General features: G+C 41.3%; 2 protein-coding genes across 4 annotated transcripts in view; one reads left to right on the top strand and one right to left on the bottom strand.

Annotated features, from left to right (window-relative positions):
• The window catches only part of dock5 (dedicator of cytokinesis 5), a 36,277-nt gene extending 28,481 nt beyond the window's left edge, over positions 1-7,796 (top strand). For 2 of the 3 annotated variants that reach the window (XM_008276689.1, XM_008276687.1), the window contains exons 41-51: positions 894-975; positions 1,087-1,171; positions 1,351-1,437; positions 1,555-1,731; positions 3,658-3,741; positions 3,828-3,965; positions 4,197-4,369; positions 4,559-4,703; positions 4,906-5,065; positions 5,298-5,416; positions 5,538-7,796. In XM_008276689.1, coding sequence (XP_008274911.1) covers positions 894-975; positions 1,087-1,171; positions 1,351-1,437; positions 1,555-1,731; positions 3,658-3,741; positions 3,828-3,965; positions 4,197-4,369; positions 4,559-4,703; positions 4,906-5,065; positions 5,298-5,416; positions 5,538-5,639 — 1,352 coding nt within the window. In that variant the 3' untranslated portion in view covers positions 5,640-7,796. The remainder of the gene's footprint in view (positions 1-893; positions 976-1,086; positions 1,172-1,350; positions 1,438-1,554; positions 1,732-3,657; positions 3,742-3,827; positions 3,966-4,196; positions 4,370-4,558; positions 4,704-4,905; positions 5,066-5,297; positions 5,417-5,537) is intronic. The other variant, XM_008276688.1, reaches the window with a different exon arrangement.
• Positions 7,797-11,550: 3,754 nt separating this feature from the next.
• Positions 11,551-12,531, bottom strand: tas2r202 (taste receptor, type 2, member 202). Its single transcript, XM_008276742.1, has one exon. It carries the CDS (start codon positions 12,529-12,531, stop codon positions 11,551-11,553), a length of 981 nt encoding a protein of 326 aa, XP_008274964.1.
• Between the last annotated feature and the right edge of the window lie 1,762 nt (positions 12,532-14,293).

Below are 14,293 nucleotides of genomic sequence, written 5' to 3'. Positions count from 1 at the left end.
CTTTATGATGCTCTTATGTAAAAAGTTGCTTCACAAACAGTAGAGATAAGGGATGCAAATAGTAGCAACGCAATCTGTCAGGATTATGTTTATGGAAAACAGCCAAATTAACGGAATAACTAAAATTTTGTAATGTGTCCTGGCTTTATTTTATTGTATTGGATTACATGAAGCATAAATAACAACTGTAATTATTATATCACTAGTCAATTTGCCTTTTAAACCCAGGAGAAAGATAAATATTCTTGGGGAGATACAATTACGTGCCTTCTGCTTTGCTCCATGTCTGAGATCATGACTCGTATACCTGAGGGTCAACAAAACAGGTATGTGACAATGTAAGTCACAAACAGGGCTACAACGCAGCATTATATATTCCCTTTTCTCCTTCTCCTTCCTTCCTTCAATTGGCATATTTAACTAACTGTTGCCTAAACAACCATAGGTAAGCACGTAACCACCATAGCAGGCGTAGTGACAACCCCGATCAGCTTCACATTACCTATTTAGGCATTCAGAATAAACTGGAACATTATGTCTATGACTTTTAATCATTTTGTTAAAGAATCATAAACAGATATTTTGGTTGATGTCAAAAACTGACATTCCAATTAGCCTCAGCTCTACTTTGTGTTCATTGCTAATTAGCAAATGTCAAGACAGCAGACAAAGATGGTAAACATTAGCATGTTAGCACTGTCATTGTGACTGGGCTCGTGTTAGCATTTAGCTCAAAGCACCACTGTGCCTGACTACAGCCTCACAAAATGGGAAGCCAGGCTATAGACTCGAAGAGTTATTTGACAATTGCAGATTAAAAAAATCGGATTCAGTATAATTTATCTCCGCTCCGCCACACTGTTCCTGGTCTTATCCTTAGCTGAACTTCACAGACATCCAATGCTTTACTGTCAAGCCTGTTCTCACTGTGCCGCACCAGTTTAAAGACAAGGGGGTTCCAGAGCAGATATTAAAGTGCGTAACAGAACACTTAAAGGCTGATTTATTTTCTTGTGAATATCCTGGGATTTATAGCTCTCTGGGCAAGGCGCTAGCTCAGTGCTGTCCTTTCCTGTTCTCTTGCAGCTATTACAGAACCAATGAAGTGGACCAGTTCCAGTACTCCAGGCCCTTCAGGAAAGGTGAAAAGGACCCAGACAATGAATTTGCAGTGAGCACTTTTTGAATTTACTTTTAAGCAGTAAACTCATATGTGTAAGTACACAGCCATAAATTTTAAAAAATATACTTAAAACAACCCTGTGTATACACATACTTCACCTTGAAGATTAATAAAGACATGAAAATGTCGCCCTTTAATAATTCATTGATATTTATTCTGCCCTACAGACCATGTGGATTGAGAGAACAACTTACATTACTGCCTATCGCTTCCCGGGGATTCTCAAATGGTTTGAAGTCAAATCTGTCTCAGTGGTAAGAAACGGCTTTGATGCTCACACTGTGTTGTTTCTCTTCTTTTCACAGTTTCTTTGTCTTGAAATATTTCTCAAATACAGATTACTGTTCATGCAACTGTTTTCTGGTGAACAGGAAGAGATCAGTCCTTTAGAGAACGCCATTGAAACCATGGAGATGGCCAATGAAAAGCTGAGTAATCTTGTGCAACAACAAGCCTGCGATCGCTCTCTGTCCATCAACCCACTGTCCATGATGCTCAGCGGCATTGTTGATCCTGCTGTCATGGGTGGATTCTCCAACTATGAAAAGGTCTGACTTTTTATTTATTATGTTTTCTCTGCAGATACACATAGAAACAAATAGCATTATTTAATTGGATCATCTTAGGATCGCAGTCGTCTTGGAGTATTCTTAAATCAAAGAAACAAGAGCTAATTGATGACATAGGCAGTGGTAGCATGCTGATATTAGACTTGACTAAATGCACGCTGTGCTGTGAGGCTGAACTAAATGCCAATATGACGATGCTAACTAGACGATGTCAGGTGTACCGGGTGAGCAGGGGTTCCTAAACTTTTCAGCCCCCAACTCCCAAAGTACACAGGGGTTGACCCAAGTGTTTTTCTTCAGGGCTTATGCCATTAATGATTAGTATCAAAGTGGTATGAACACGCTAAGTAGATAAATAGATTGAGCTGTAGGTAACATGAGTGAACTAGATAAATAAAAAAAACAAAGATAGATAAAGCTGAAGGGTAAACACAGGAATAAATGACAGCCATTTATCTATCTGTGTCAACTGTCAGATAGTACTGTGGGCAGATCATTGTTTGAGTACACAGAGTGGTGACATTTATTTCAGCAGGAATTAGTTAATTACAGAAAGGTACCGATAATTAGAAAATGGTGAATATTGAGTTCAGCAATCGCCCAGGCCTATAAATGATTGACCCGTAAAAATAATTCTGCCAGAGACTCATGACCCTCTGTATCCCCAGAGGCAGCTGAAGCACACAAATGCTGAGCACAACCACGGACACGCACTAATGCACTTATCCAAACATGGGCATAAAGACACCACAACAGAACACAGCATCCATAACATTATTTTATAGTCATTTAATATAGGATAGTTGCAGAACATATAAATCAAAGTACTGTTGATGTTAACATACTGTAAGCATACAGACTCTAACATTGTTGCTGTCATGTGCATAACTGCATTTTTTATACTCATTTTATTTACTTTCCTAAAGGGAGGGGTGGCCACTATGCTTGGAGCAGAGCAAGTATATTTAGAATAAAATTTTGCAGACATCACATTTAATCGTAGTCCGTGTTTATTGCTTGACTCATTGATTTTTGGAAATCATCTTGCAAACCCCTGGGAGGTCCAGACCCCCACTTTTGTAACGACTGAGCTCGTGTGTTCTAGTTCAGTAAACCAGAAACAAAAAAGGGGTGGTCGCAAAATATCAAACAGGGCAGCCATGTTCTTACGGTGGCTAGTAATTAAATCTCAACAACTTCGGGGGCAACATCTGGGGTGAAAGGCAGGGTGCACCTTGGACTGGTCCCCATCCCATAGAGACAGACAACCACACATTCACACATACAGCCAATTTAGAATCACCAGTTAGCCTCAGCATGTCTTTGGACTGTGAGATGAAGCCGAAGCATTTGGTGAGAACCCACCTCGGCACCGAGAGAACATGTTCCACACAGGAAGACCCCAGCTGAGATTCAAACCGCCTTGATATTTTAGCATTTTTAGTAATTTATTACATTTGTACAGTACGTGTTAGAAACCACTCTTTAATTCATTATGCAAGAGGACAGAGTGGCACAAAAATAGATTCGCTGCCCCTCTCCCTGGAGACTGCATTGTATTTGTTAAATCTTAGCTGTTTGCTGAATCAGGTTCACGTTGCACGCACAGTTAGTTCCAAAGTAATTGATTTGGAAAGGAATACCATGCTATAAAACACTGCCAAACTACACCAATAAACGATAAAGAACTGAAACGTTAATGAACAAATTTGTGAATCCTGTTTTTCAGAGACAGGACTTCTGGTTGGCCTCTAGCCTGTTGTGCTAAAACGTTGTATTCATAAGGGATCCGCTCTGGCCTCTTTGTCATGCTGTGGAAGCCTGTTCCCTGTTGCTTGCAGCTAAATTGCAACTGAGCATGCGTAAAAAGCAGCCCAATATTCATCCTGTTCTCATCCTCTGCAGGCATTCTTTACAGACACCTACATCCACGAGCACCCAGATGACCACGAACGCATCGAGGTCCTTAAACACCTCATCGCCCTGCAGGTAAATCCTTCCACCATCATTGTCATTGACACTGGCCTCAAGCGGAGCACATTTTGTTAGACTTAAGTGCTTGTCTTCCCCTGCAGATCCCTCTCTTGGCAGATGGAATTCGCATCCACGGGGAGAAGACGACGGAGCAGCTGAAGCCCTTGCACAATCGTCTGGTTACTTGCTTCCAAGACCTTCGGGAGAAAGTGGAGAAGCATTATGGCGTCATAACCTTGGTATTTTGCCAACTGCAAACTCAATTTAATGTAAGAGGGTGCCAACTTAAGCTATTGGCCCTCTTGCCTTCCTATCAAACGATTCTCATTCAAAGCAGAGTGTACATTATATTAGTGCAGGACCATAAATCTTCCTTTAGGCAGTCTATTGCGACCTGTGTTTTGCCTGTCATTGTGCTCCTCCCCTGCCAAGATTCCCCGATGATGCTTAATCCCATTTGTGTGTCCCAGCCGTGCTCTCTCACTGAGAGGAAGAAGAGTCGCGTGGGCTCGGTGGTGATGCCCTACATCCTGTCCTCCACCCTGCGTCGCATGTCCACTGTCTCAACCCTCTCTAACGCCTCCTCAGGCCTCTCCAGCGGCTCTGCATCCTCGGATGGACCCTCCTGCATTTCCTCCCAAGAGTCAGTCCCTGCATCCTCTCCCTGCCTCCTCCGTCTACCTTTTCACCCTGTCTGATTTTCAGTTGACTGTAGAGACTGTTTATTTCAAGCACCTTTTTTTTTTTTTCCTTCCCTTGTTCGAAAAATAGCTCTGTTTGCCTTTCTGATTTTTCTGCATCTGTTTCTCTGCCTCTGGTCATTCACAAACAGTTCCTTGTTGTCCCATCCCAGCGATCGCAGGGTCTCTGTTCTGTCTCGCTCAGAGGAGGACAACAGGATTGCTAGAAAGAACCGGAAGGAGTGGAGTGTGAGCAAATCCCAGGTCCTACTGGAGAGGCAGTCAGATGTAGATGAGGTGAGGTCTTAGGTGCAAGAGCTGTTTTTGCATCCGTGTTGTGTTGTTTTTATTTCACTTCCACTGAGGTGATTATGTTAGGCTATACCATTCTAATATTACATTTCTGTTATTTGTGAATCGGGAGCAGCTCCATTGTGCTTTTTTTTTGTATGTTTGTTTTACATGGGAGCCTATATTTTGTTTTCCACTTGTATTCCAGACTCCTCCAGAGAAGCAGCAGAGACCCAAGAGTTTACAATTAGGAGACCGACGACTCACCCTCTCGCTGTTCCAGGGTGTTTCATCCCAGCTCAGCCTGTCGAACCCTCTCAGCCCGCTGCCTGCCTCTCCGCACACACCGCACACACCACGCAGCTCCAGTACGTAGCAAAAAAAAAAACCTGCCGCTCTGACAGACACCACACTGTATGTCATCACTTTATTTTCTCTTAAAAATATGCCTTGCACACAGAAAAAGAGGGGAGCATCATGCCGACTAACCTTGTGTAAGCACATTCTGCTCTGTAGCCCTAATCAGGTCACACATACACACACACATATTCACAGATGCATGCGGTCTGAAAAGCTTTTATTTCTTCTCTCCTGTGGTAGGTTATTCATCACTTCTCAGTGACAATGATGCCAATACTATTGACACCCCAGGGACTCCCCCACCCATGCCTCCGAAGAAACACCCGCACGAGATTGACAACCTGGGGTTCTCTACAGAGGTACATTTGCTCAGAGAAAACAGCACCCCCTCACTAATGCATATTTAATGGCGAGTAAACGTTAAAATATTCTGTTTTTATTTGTATTTGAAGTCCTAACACAAACTCTCTTTCCTCACAGTTCACTCCTCCACTACCAATGAAAGTGGAGAGCAAGCCTCCTCCCCCGCCCCCGAAGACGCGAAAGTCAATGTTCCCCTCATACGATCACACCCCCCAGTAAGGCTACACCTACGCACAGGCCTTAAAGTTTCATTAGTTCTCTGATTTGGCTGTGATGAAAGCGCAGTTTCATTTGTGGCATTGTGGAAACGCCACAGTAGGGTACAGATTGCCTGACCATCTACGTGGGATGTATGCAAGGGTTTGAGCTGGAAAAAATTTCTTTCTGATTCAAGTCACTTATAATTCCAAGCAGTTCTTTGTTTTTCAAGTTATAACTGTTGTTTTGTTTTTTAAGCCGCAAGGAAGGATACGTGTGAGGTTACTGTCATAAGAGGGTACTACTGTGCAAAAATGGATATACGGTATGATTTTTAGGCACAGCCTTAGATTCAGTGTGCTTTTTAAAAGGTAATGAAAGCGTTTTCCTTGAGGAAGCGTTACTATGGTGTATTTTTTTAATCACTTGCAGGGAAAAGGAATGACCAATGTTGCAATGCAATATTTTATTTTTATGTGCGTGTGGAGTGACACTGGATGACTCATTTCCCCCCTAGCTGTTTACCTGCATTCCATATTTGAACAGGAAAAAAGCTGCATTAGAAACTTGTCAAACTTGATTAAGTGCAGGGAATATGATGTACAGAATGTAACTGTTTGCTGATATGTAGTTATTTGTTTTTTTTGTCTGTTGATGGTGTCATTATGATCAAAGCGATTTTCTTAAACTACAACATTTCAAAGACACTGGATGGCATTATTGAATGTGGGGCATTTGTTTTGATGTTTATGGTGAACTGAAAACTGTAACTGATGCTTCCAAAGTGCAGTACATCATGACGATGGCAGTGTTCAGTGGAAGTATGTTTTTCCTTAAAGGTGGAGTATGCGATTTTAGGCCAATGCAGTTTTTGTCGAATTCAATAAATATCTAATGGATTTCTCCTCACGGTCTGCTGACTGTCCGTCCTGGCTGTGAGCTGTAAAGTAATCCAGCCCTAACTCTGCGAATGGGAAGCAAACAAAGTGGCTCACACTAATCCACACAACACTATTTAAGTGTGTCCATGGGCTTATTCATGCTCATGCACAGAGCAGGGGTACAGGGAGGAGAAATGGAGATGATTGTTGTTGTTTCTCATGGTGACAGGAATTTTGAAAACAATGGCACACAGATAGCAGAAGGGGAGGAGAATCCTTCTTGAAAGGAATGGTGTCAATGGCAGGCTTATACCCGTAGTCTACATCTTGTGAGTCAGACTAGGCACAGGCTAACTATAAATAAATATGCCAACTAGCTCACTATTGACAGGCTTTCTCTAGAAATGCAAACTCCACCTTTAAAGGAATTAGTCTGATATTTGGGAAATACACTTACTTGCATTCTTGCCGAGGTTGTGGTCAATGTGGTTTTTGTCCAATAACACCACAAATTGTTGTTTTTGAGCAAATGAGATCTGACTTAACAGTTGTGTTAGGGGTACTACTAGCCAGACCTTCACACCGGGCCAGTCCAGCTGTTTCTGGTCTTTATGCTAAGCTAAGCTAACGTGCCGCTGGCTCCAGCTACATATTTATTGCACAGAAATAAGAGTGGTGTGTATTTTATCAGATAATACTCGTCAAGAAACTAAATAAGCATATTTTCCAAAGTTTTCACAAAAAAAAAAAAAGTCAAACTGGTCCTATAAAGAACCCTAAACGCTGTATGGTACAAGCTTAAATGCTTCTTAAGTTTACTTTAGTTTGACATGTCAGGTGTTGGTAGATTTTCTTTTTTTATCAGTTCATTATTGAAATTTAAATTATTACTATTCAATAAATGTAATATTTCCATAGTTTTGCACACACAGTGTGTACAGAGATGGTTTATTTTTAATGCAGTGTAATTTTTAGTGTAATTTCAACATACTGCTTTACTGTGCGCTGTCTACATAATTTTAAAGGAGCAATACAATTTATGTGCCTTCTGAGTGCTAAATCTATGCATGTAAAGTGGTTTGAAAATGATCAAACTGAATCTATAGTTAAGTCAATATTTCAGTTTTATTTTTAGATTTGAATTGTTTTACAAGGGATTAACTTCTTTGTACAGTACGCATTTTCTAACAAGCATCAATTTTATACAAACAAATGTCTCAAGAGATATATATGGTGATTTTTTTCTATGACCGAGCTGTCGTTGACTGAACAAAAATAAAGACTTTTTGAAAGGTCACCAAACTCCCATTATTTTTTTTTTGATGACATTGATTATTTTAGAAAGGCATCTTCTCTATCTCTTAACTGCGGTCCTGTCAACACGGAGAATACAGATTATTCTCCGCCCTCACTGGAAACACAGCGCTCACACAGACAGTCATTTAGATGCTCCTGATAGCATGAAAAATTACCCAGTCAAGCTCAAAACATCCAACAAACTGTCATAAAACTGGTGATTTCAAATACAATAAGAGTAGGTGTAGGTCAGCGATGCCACTTTAGCTCACACTGATGCGCGAGCTGACGGGGCATTATCTGTGGAGGCCGTCTGCAGGGAGGAGTTTATAAGATGTTTATAGGGCTTGTGTGATGGGTGCTGGACTTGCTAATCTGGATTGTTAATAGCCTTTTCCTTCCTGTCAGATAGTGAGGTTTAGAATATCACTCTCCCTGAAAGTCTCAGGAGCAATAACTATTTGAAGTGATGTTTACTCATGCAAATAAAGCAGCGGTTTACAACTTCATACTGTACAGAATCTGAGCACATAAATCACAACAGCTTTGTTTCTCTCATTTACATCACAGACGTCTTCCAGCCTCCTCCCGACTGACTGTGAGCCACTGACACATTTGTGTCTTAACTGAGTTGTTCTGCAATCGGAGGTCAAAGGCAGTTACATTACTCTGAGAGAGAATTTAGTGGAAAGGAGTTTGAAGCATTTTTCTATAACATGGTTGCAAATGTTTATATATAATTTAACATTTACCCTGAGCAATTTGTAGACACTTAGGGCTCAAGTATTTCTTTTTTTTTTTATTATTCTGCTTTATTTGCATACATTTCAAAGAGGAAAACTGCATGTTTTACTCTACAACATCTTACAGCTACTTTTCAGATAATGGTTTTGCAGAAAAAAATGTAAATTAAAGATTTATAAAGCTCTGAACATTTCGTGCTTGTGATTGTACTTGAGAGAGCTACGATTTAGTTGATTATGAGTTATTAGCAGTCCCTGCAAAGAGGCATTTCGATACAATTTTAGTTTTATAGCGTCAATTCACAACATGTCATCTCATAGCACTTGGCATCGTAAGGTGAAGACCATACACATTTGAAACAGAGAAACCCAACCGATCCACAGTTTCCTATTGATTCCCTTTGAGCAAGCACAAACAAGGAACAAAAAACCTCCCCTTTACTGGGAAGGACAAAAAGAAAAATCTCCAACAGACCCAGGCGCAGGGAGGACGGTCATATGTCTTGACCGGTTGATGGAGAACAGATAAACAATACATAAGAGAACAATAAACATTTTGGAGATCGTTGAGACAAGTGATCAGATCAGAGGCATTTCCCCTCTGGAGCCCATATTGTACACATTACAGGTTCATAATTTTATTTTTAAGGTCTACTAGATTATAATAGATTAATATTCAAACAACACATTATATTTCACACCTTCTGGCTGAAGGCTTCGTTTTAGCTCCTGTCTCTTTAAGGCCCTCTGAGTAGTGTGGCCTGCTCTGATTGGTCAGCTGGCCCAATCAAACTGATTTATTGTTGGGTACATAATGCAGATTGCCAGGATGCTTATGATTCTTTTAGGGCGTGCAAAACTACCCACTAAGCAGATCACAAAATGTAGTTACACACTGACGTAAAAAGGTAACAGCAAGACTTCAAATGGGGCGTTTCAGGCAAGTAAGGAGCAGTGTTTTCCACGGGAGAGCATAACTCCCTTTTGTAAATTTGCAATCCTTTTACAAGCGCTAAAAAAAAAAAGAAGCTGTAACACAATAAAGGAAAGTGAAAACAAACCAAAAAGTAGAGTATCAGCATTTTAAACCTGCCTGAATTTTTGGCCTCCTGGGGGCAGCAGAAACAAGCTGTAAATACAACGCTGACATATACTGATCAGGTACAACATAAAACCTGCTGTAGTGTGCAACACCGCTTGTCTCGTTACAGGGCAATGTTTTGCTGACCAGCCCTGGGTCCTGGCATTCATGTGGATGTTGTTTTGACTCATACCACCCACCTAAACAGTGTTCCAAATCAGACATAAAAAAAACCCCTCTTAGTTTGTCTATTCATTCATATCACAATTTGTTTATTTTACCCTTTTAAACCCCAACATACGTATTTTTTCAACAGCATTGTAGTCTTTTTCTACTTGTTTCTTGTTGCCTTTTTTGTCTCATGTAAAGCATTTTGTAGTGTGGTGTTTAAGAAACTGTGTGGAAATAAAAACATCAATCAAAGATAAGACAAAAGTCTAAATGTTCCTGGCTGAACTGTTGCGTAGCTGCTTTTCCCCCCTAAACCATTAATCATCTTCTACTATCAAATATAAGTTAAAATTACTTGAAGCCAAAACTAGCCGCAACAGCATTAACAATCAAATATTGCTATACATGTGGAACATCAGTTGCAGAGGCCCTTTTTGTGTTGATTGAGCACCACTTTTTACTCACTTTTGATACTGTAAGCACATTTTACTGTTGATACTTCTGTTCTTTTACTACATAATCATTATATTTTTATGTTGTTGTAAGTGCAGCAAAGCATCTAAGTGCTTTGTACATCCCTGCCATTTTCCAAACAAAAACAGATAAAGATGGAGACTAATGTTCAATTTTGAGTGCGGCCATCATAAATGGCCCATATTTTGTCACAGTCCAACTGTTCCTGCCCGTCACATTGAAACCAGCCCCCTCACACCGAGCGAGAAAGACAGCAGGGATGGAAGCCCAGGCCTCGGTTCAACTTAACTCCACCGCATCAAAAGAAAATATGCCCTTTTTTACTTTGTCCATTTAGCTGCTTGAGGGATCCCGAGCGTCTGTGTGGAGTGGGATTAGCTGCACTATTGTATCTCTGCTTTGAACCTCACTAGGTGGTGCCAGAGGGTGTGAACTAATGTAGCATTGCAAAGAGGTCTGCTGCATTTCTTGAACCTCTATTTACTGAGGGTAGGTTTTCTGGGCATGAGTGCACTTTTCAGGAACGCCCAGCTCCACATCCACACGCAACGGCTCCAGCTCCACACAGTCACACCTGGGAGCCGACGCGTGCCGGTGCACACACTTCTGCCGAGGAGCAACGGACAGATACACCAGAGGAGAGAAGGCTGTGAGTGTTTTTCCTCATCAGGTTTATGTTTTCGCTCGCAAATAGTGCAGGTGTTGGGACTGGCAATCTTCCAGGTACATGCAGGCTACTGTAGTCCCCCACGTGCAGCTTAAACTATCTGCAACCTGACAGAGGAAAAACTCTTAAATCCTCTGTGATGCTAAGAAGAAGGAGAAAAAAAAAATCCAGGTTGCGCGTACTTTCTTGTTTTATTAATATGCTCTGTACTCTCACCACAGTCACATGTATTTTTTAACATTTTGAGATGGGCACAGAGTTACATCATGTCCAGGCAACCATGCTTGGGGATCTATTTTACAGGCCTGACTATTATTTGTTCTACTGAAATATTAATGTTCATAGGTACAGTCTGATGAGCTTGTGATTTAGATGGCTACCTGGCAGCTGTGTGCATCACTTGAACAGTCGTACTTTCTCTGCTCCAACTGTGTAACGCAGCTAAAATACCATATTGATGTAAGAAATTGCAATTATGTTATACAGCAGGACAGTGGTCATTACTGAAATTGCTAGCACAGAAGATAAAAGAATAAGTTACTTCAAAGTTTTTAATAAGCACAGACAATGACCAATTGATTTCGGCACAAAGACCTGCAGCGCAAAGCAAATTGGCTTTTCAGTTTTTGACTTCTGCAGGAGTGCTGGCTTTAGCCTTTTGTTCAGGCACCTTCAGACAAGACAAACACGGATATTCATCTAGGAAGACATTATATTCACGTAACATCGCTTTCCAAAAGCTCTTTTTACCGTAGATGAGCACGACGGCGTTGACAGTCGTGTAGACCGACGTGAAGAGGAACGTGAGCACAATGTCGTTCTCGTGGTTCACCACTATTTGGTAGTTCACGTACAGGTCGACCACGAGGAACACAATGAAGACGGCCACTAGAGACAGAGCCATCTCGATCACCCTCATCTGGGCGCCCAGCTTCGGGAGGTGGGCCCCGTTGGTGCTGGCTTTCATGTGGCGGAGATGAACTGCCAGGTGAACAGAGATGGAGATGCAGCATTTCATCATGAGCAGCCCAGGCAGTACATCAGCGAGGAACAAATAAAAGACATCGTAAACCAGGCCAGACTTGGTGTCAGGAACTAAAACCCCGCAGTCTTTGTTTGCATCTGTGGCATTGTGGTCTGGGTGAAAGATTACGACCATCGGCATGCAGGTGCACAGGCCGCACAGAGGGATGAGAAAAACAGCTAAGGTGACGTGCTTGAGGATGGCAGTCTGGATGTGTGTGTAGCAGTGATCGGGGGTGTTGACCAGCTTGGTGCTGTAGTAGAAGGTGAGAAAGCTGGTGTCCCACATAATGGTGAACTTGACACTGAAGATAACCTGCAGCAGGATGGCGTAAATAAGCTGGGCGACGCGGCAATCGCTGTCCACCTCATCCATGGTCATCCAGAAGTAACAGGCCAGCTGGTGAACCACATCCGCCACCGACAGAGCCATGATGATTGTATCACTGGGACCCCACTGCTTTTTCTGCTTGTAGTTCCACAGGCTCATCAAAAAGATATAGACATTAAATACAACAGTCAACACGGCCAGCAGACCTGTTATCACCCAGAGGCTAAACTTAACTACCCCAAGCATACTGCCTATGCTTCTGCAGTGCAAACTTTTATGGGAATAAGTTTACACTCTGTGTACCATTCAGCAGTACGTGTGGGATTCTGAAGTATTTTGTTTCTTTCTGTCTTCAAAGGGATGACAAGAAGGCAAAAAATTACGCACACACACTCCAAACCAGACGATTCTTGATTTCTGTCACAGAATGGAATCAGTCACAGTTTGTCAGTGGGGCCTGGGGAAAAGATTCACACATTAAGCCTTTGAAATACATAAAACAGATACAAATAGGCTCAATTAAAATCTTCTATTATGGTTAAAAATATATGTGAAATGTGAAATTTAGGCGGTCATATGTGAAGTGAAGCTCAGGGGAAGGAGGTGAGAGTAATTAGGGTAAGAAACGTCTTGCCATTTTTACCTCAAACGAAGCTCCCTTGGGTCAGACGAGGCTTTTTATCACTCTGAATCTCACTGAAGGTTCCTGCTTTCATTCTCTTAGCCTGCCAGTCGTCACAATACGTTGTCTGACTCAATACCTTTGGCTGCGGCTGAAGAATCCTTTGTTTTGTTTTGTTTATCTAAGTATTAATCCTTGCCTGGAGTTGTCTGCTGGATGCACACGGCAAGGTGAAACCCTTGGATTTAAGAGTTCCTTCACAGGGATTTATATGTGAGCAGTAGGTATGATTTGCATCAGTTCTGACCACAGGTAGTGGTGACAGCTTATTTGCATTGGGTGGGAAGGATCTGTGCTCATTATGGAATTTACTGTATGTCTATCAGCGCAGCGCGACGGCTCAACCCATCCACAGACCACAATCTACCACACTCCACATGCAAACGATTATTCCTGCAGCACCGCCGCATATTTACAAACACCAAACCGCCCACACACCTATTTACCTGATAAGAAAAGCAAATCACCTCAGAATCACCTTGCTTATGCAACACCTTATCACTGAAGTTTGTGCTGTGGAGGACACTTAGTTTGGAGACAGACTTTTATGAAGATGTTGACTTAAATGATATATCGGTTCTATTTAAATTTCTTGTTTACTTCATTTACCTAAGCAACCATCCGGTCAAAACAAGCAAGATCCTAATTGCATAAGTATTTAACATGGCTTCCCATAGTCACAATTTTCTTTTTGAATAAATAAAGATTTCAAGGACAGATTCTGACTTTTTGCATAATGGCATGAAAAAGCTCTTTTTTTTAATGCCAAAGCTCTTTGAATCTAGATGTGAAGGCAGACTGCAGTGGGAGGTTTCCTTTTTTTCCCGTCTTTTTAATAATTACTATGCCAGCCCTGGTAAAAGTTCTGCTCTCTAAGAAAGTTATTATTAAAAAAAGAGATTATCCAATTTCTGAGTGAGGTTGCATGAATAGTAATTGTAATTAATTATTGTATCTGTTTCCCCACTAACATACATGGATCAAAGAACAGACTCGTGTGTGCACTTAAAAAAAAACAAAAGCTTGATGGATGTGCACATGTTTAAAAATTTGGCCTGAGCAAACAGAAAGATACAGACATTACCAAGTACAAGCGAATGGGTGACAGTTTGTCTCCTTGCGAGGCAAACAAGTGACAAAGTCAGATCCAGCAGTAGCACATTGTATGTTTTTAATATGTGTGTGGAGGAGGGCTGCAAATGCAACCTTAAGTGCTTCTGCTTACAGCTTCATGAAAAGGTAATCTTAGAAAAGCGTGCCTAAAATTTAAAAGTCCAAATTAGATGTTCTCTATTTTTGATCATTTGAAACAGTACCACTGCTTTA

This window comes from Stegastes partitus, unplaced genomic scaffold, assembly GCF_000690725.1.
Source record: "Stegastes partitus isolate 25-593 unplaced genomic scaffold, Stegastes_partitus-1.0.2 Scaffold79, whole genome shotgun sequence".
Taxonomy (NCBI): domain Eukaryota; kingdom Metazoa; phylum Chordata; class Actinopteri; family Pomacentridae; genus Stegastes; species Stegastes partitus.
The sequence above is the reverse complement of the archived record's forward strand: the minus strand, read 5'-3'. Positions and strand labels throughout refer to the sequence as shown.

Excerpts from the sequence above, each read along its gene's own strand:
- tas2r202 (XM_008276742.1), bottom strand. The coding sequence starts at position 12,531 with ATGCTTGGGGTAGTTAAGTTTAGCCTCTGGGTGATAACAGGTCTGCTG.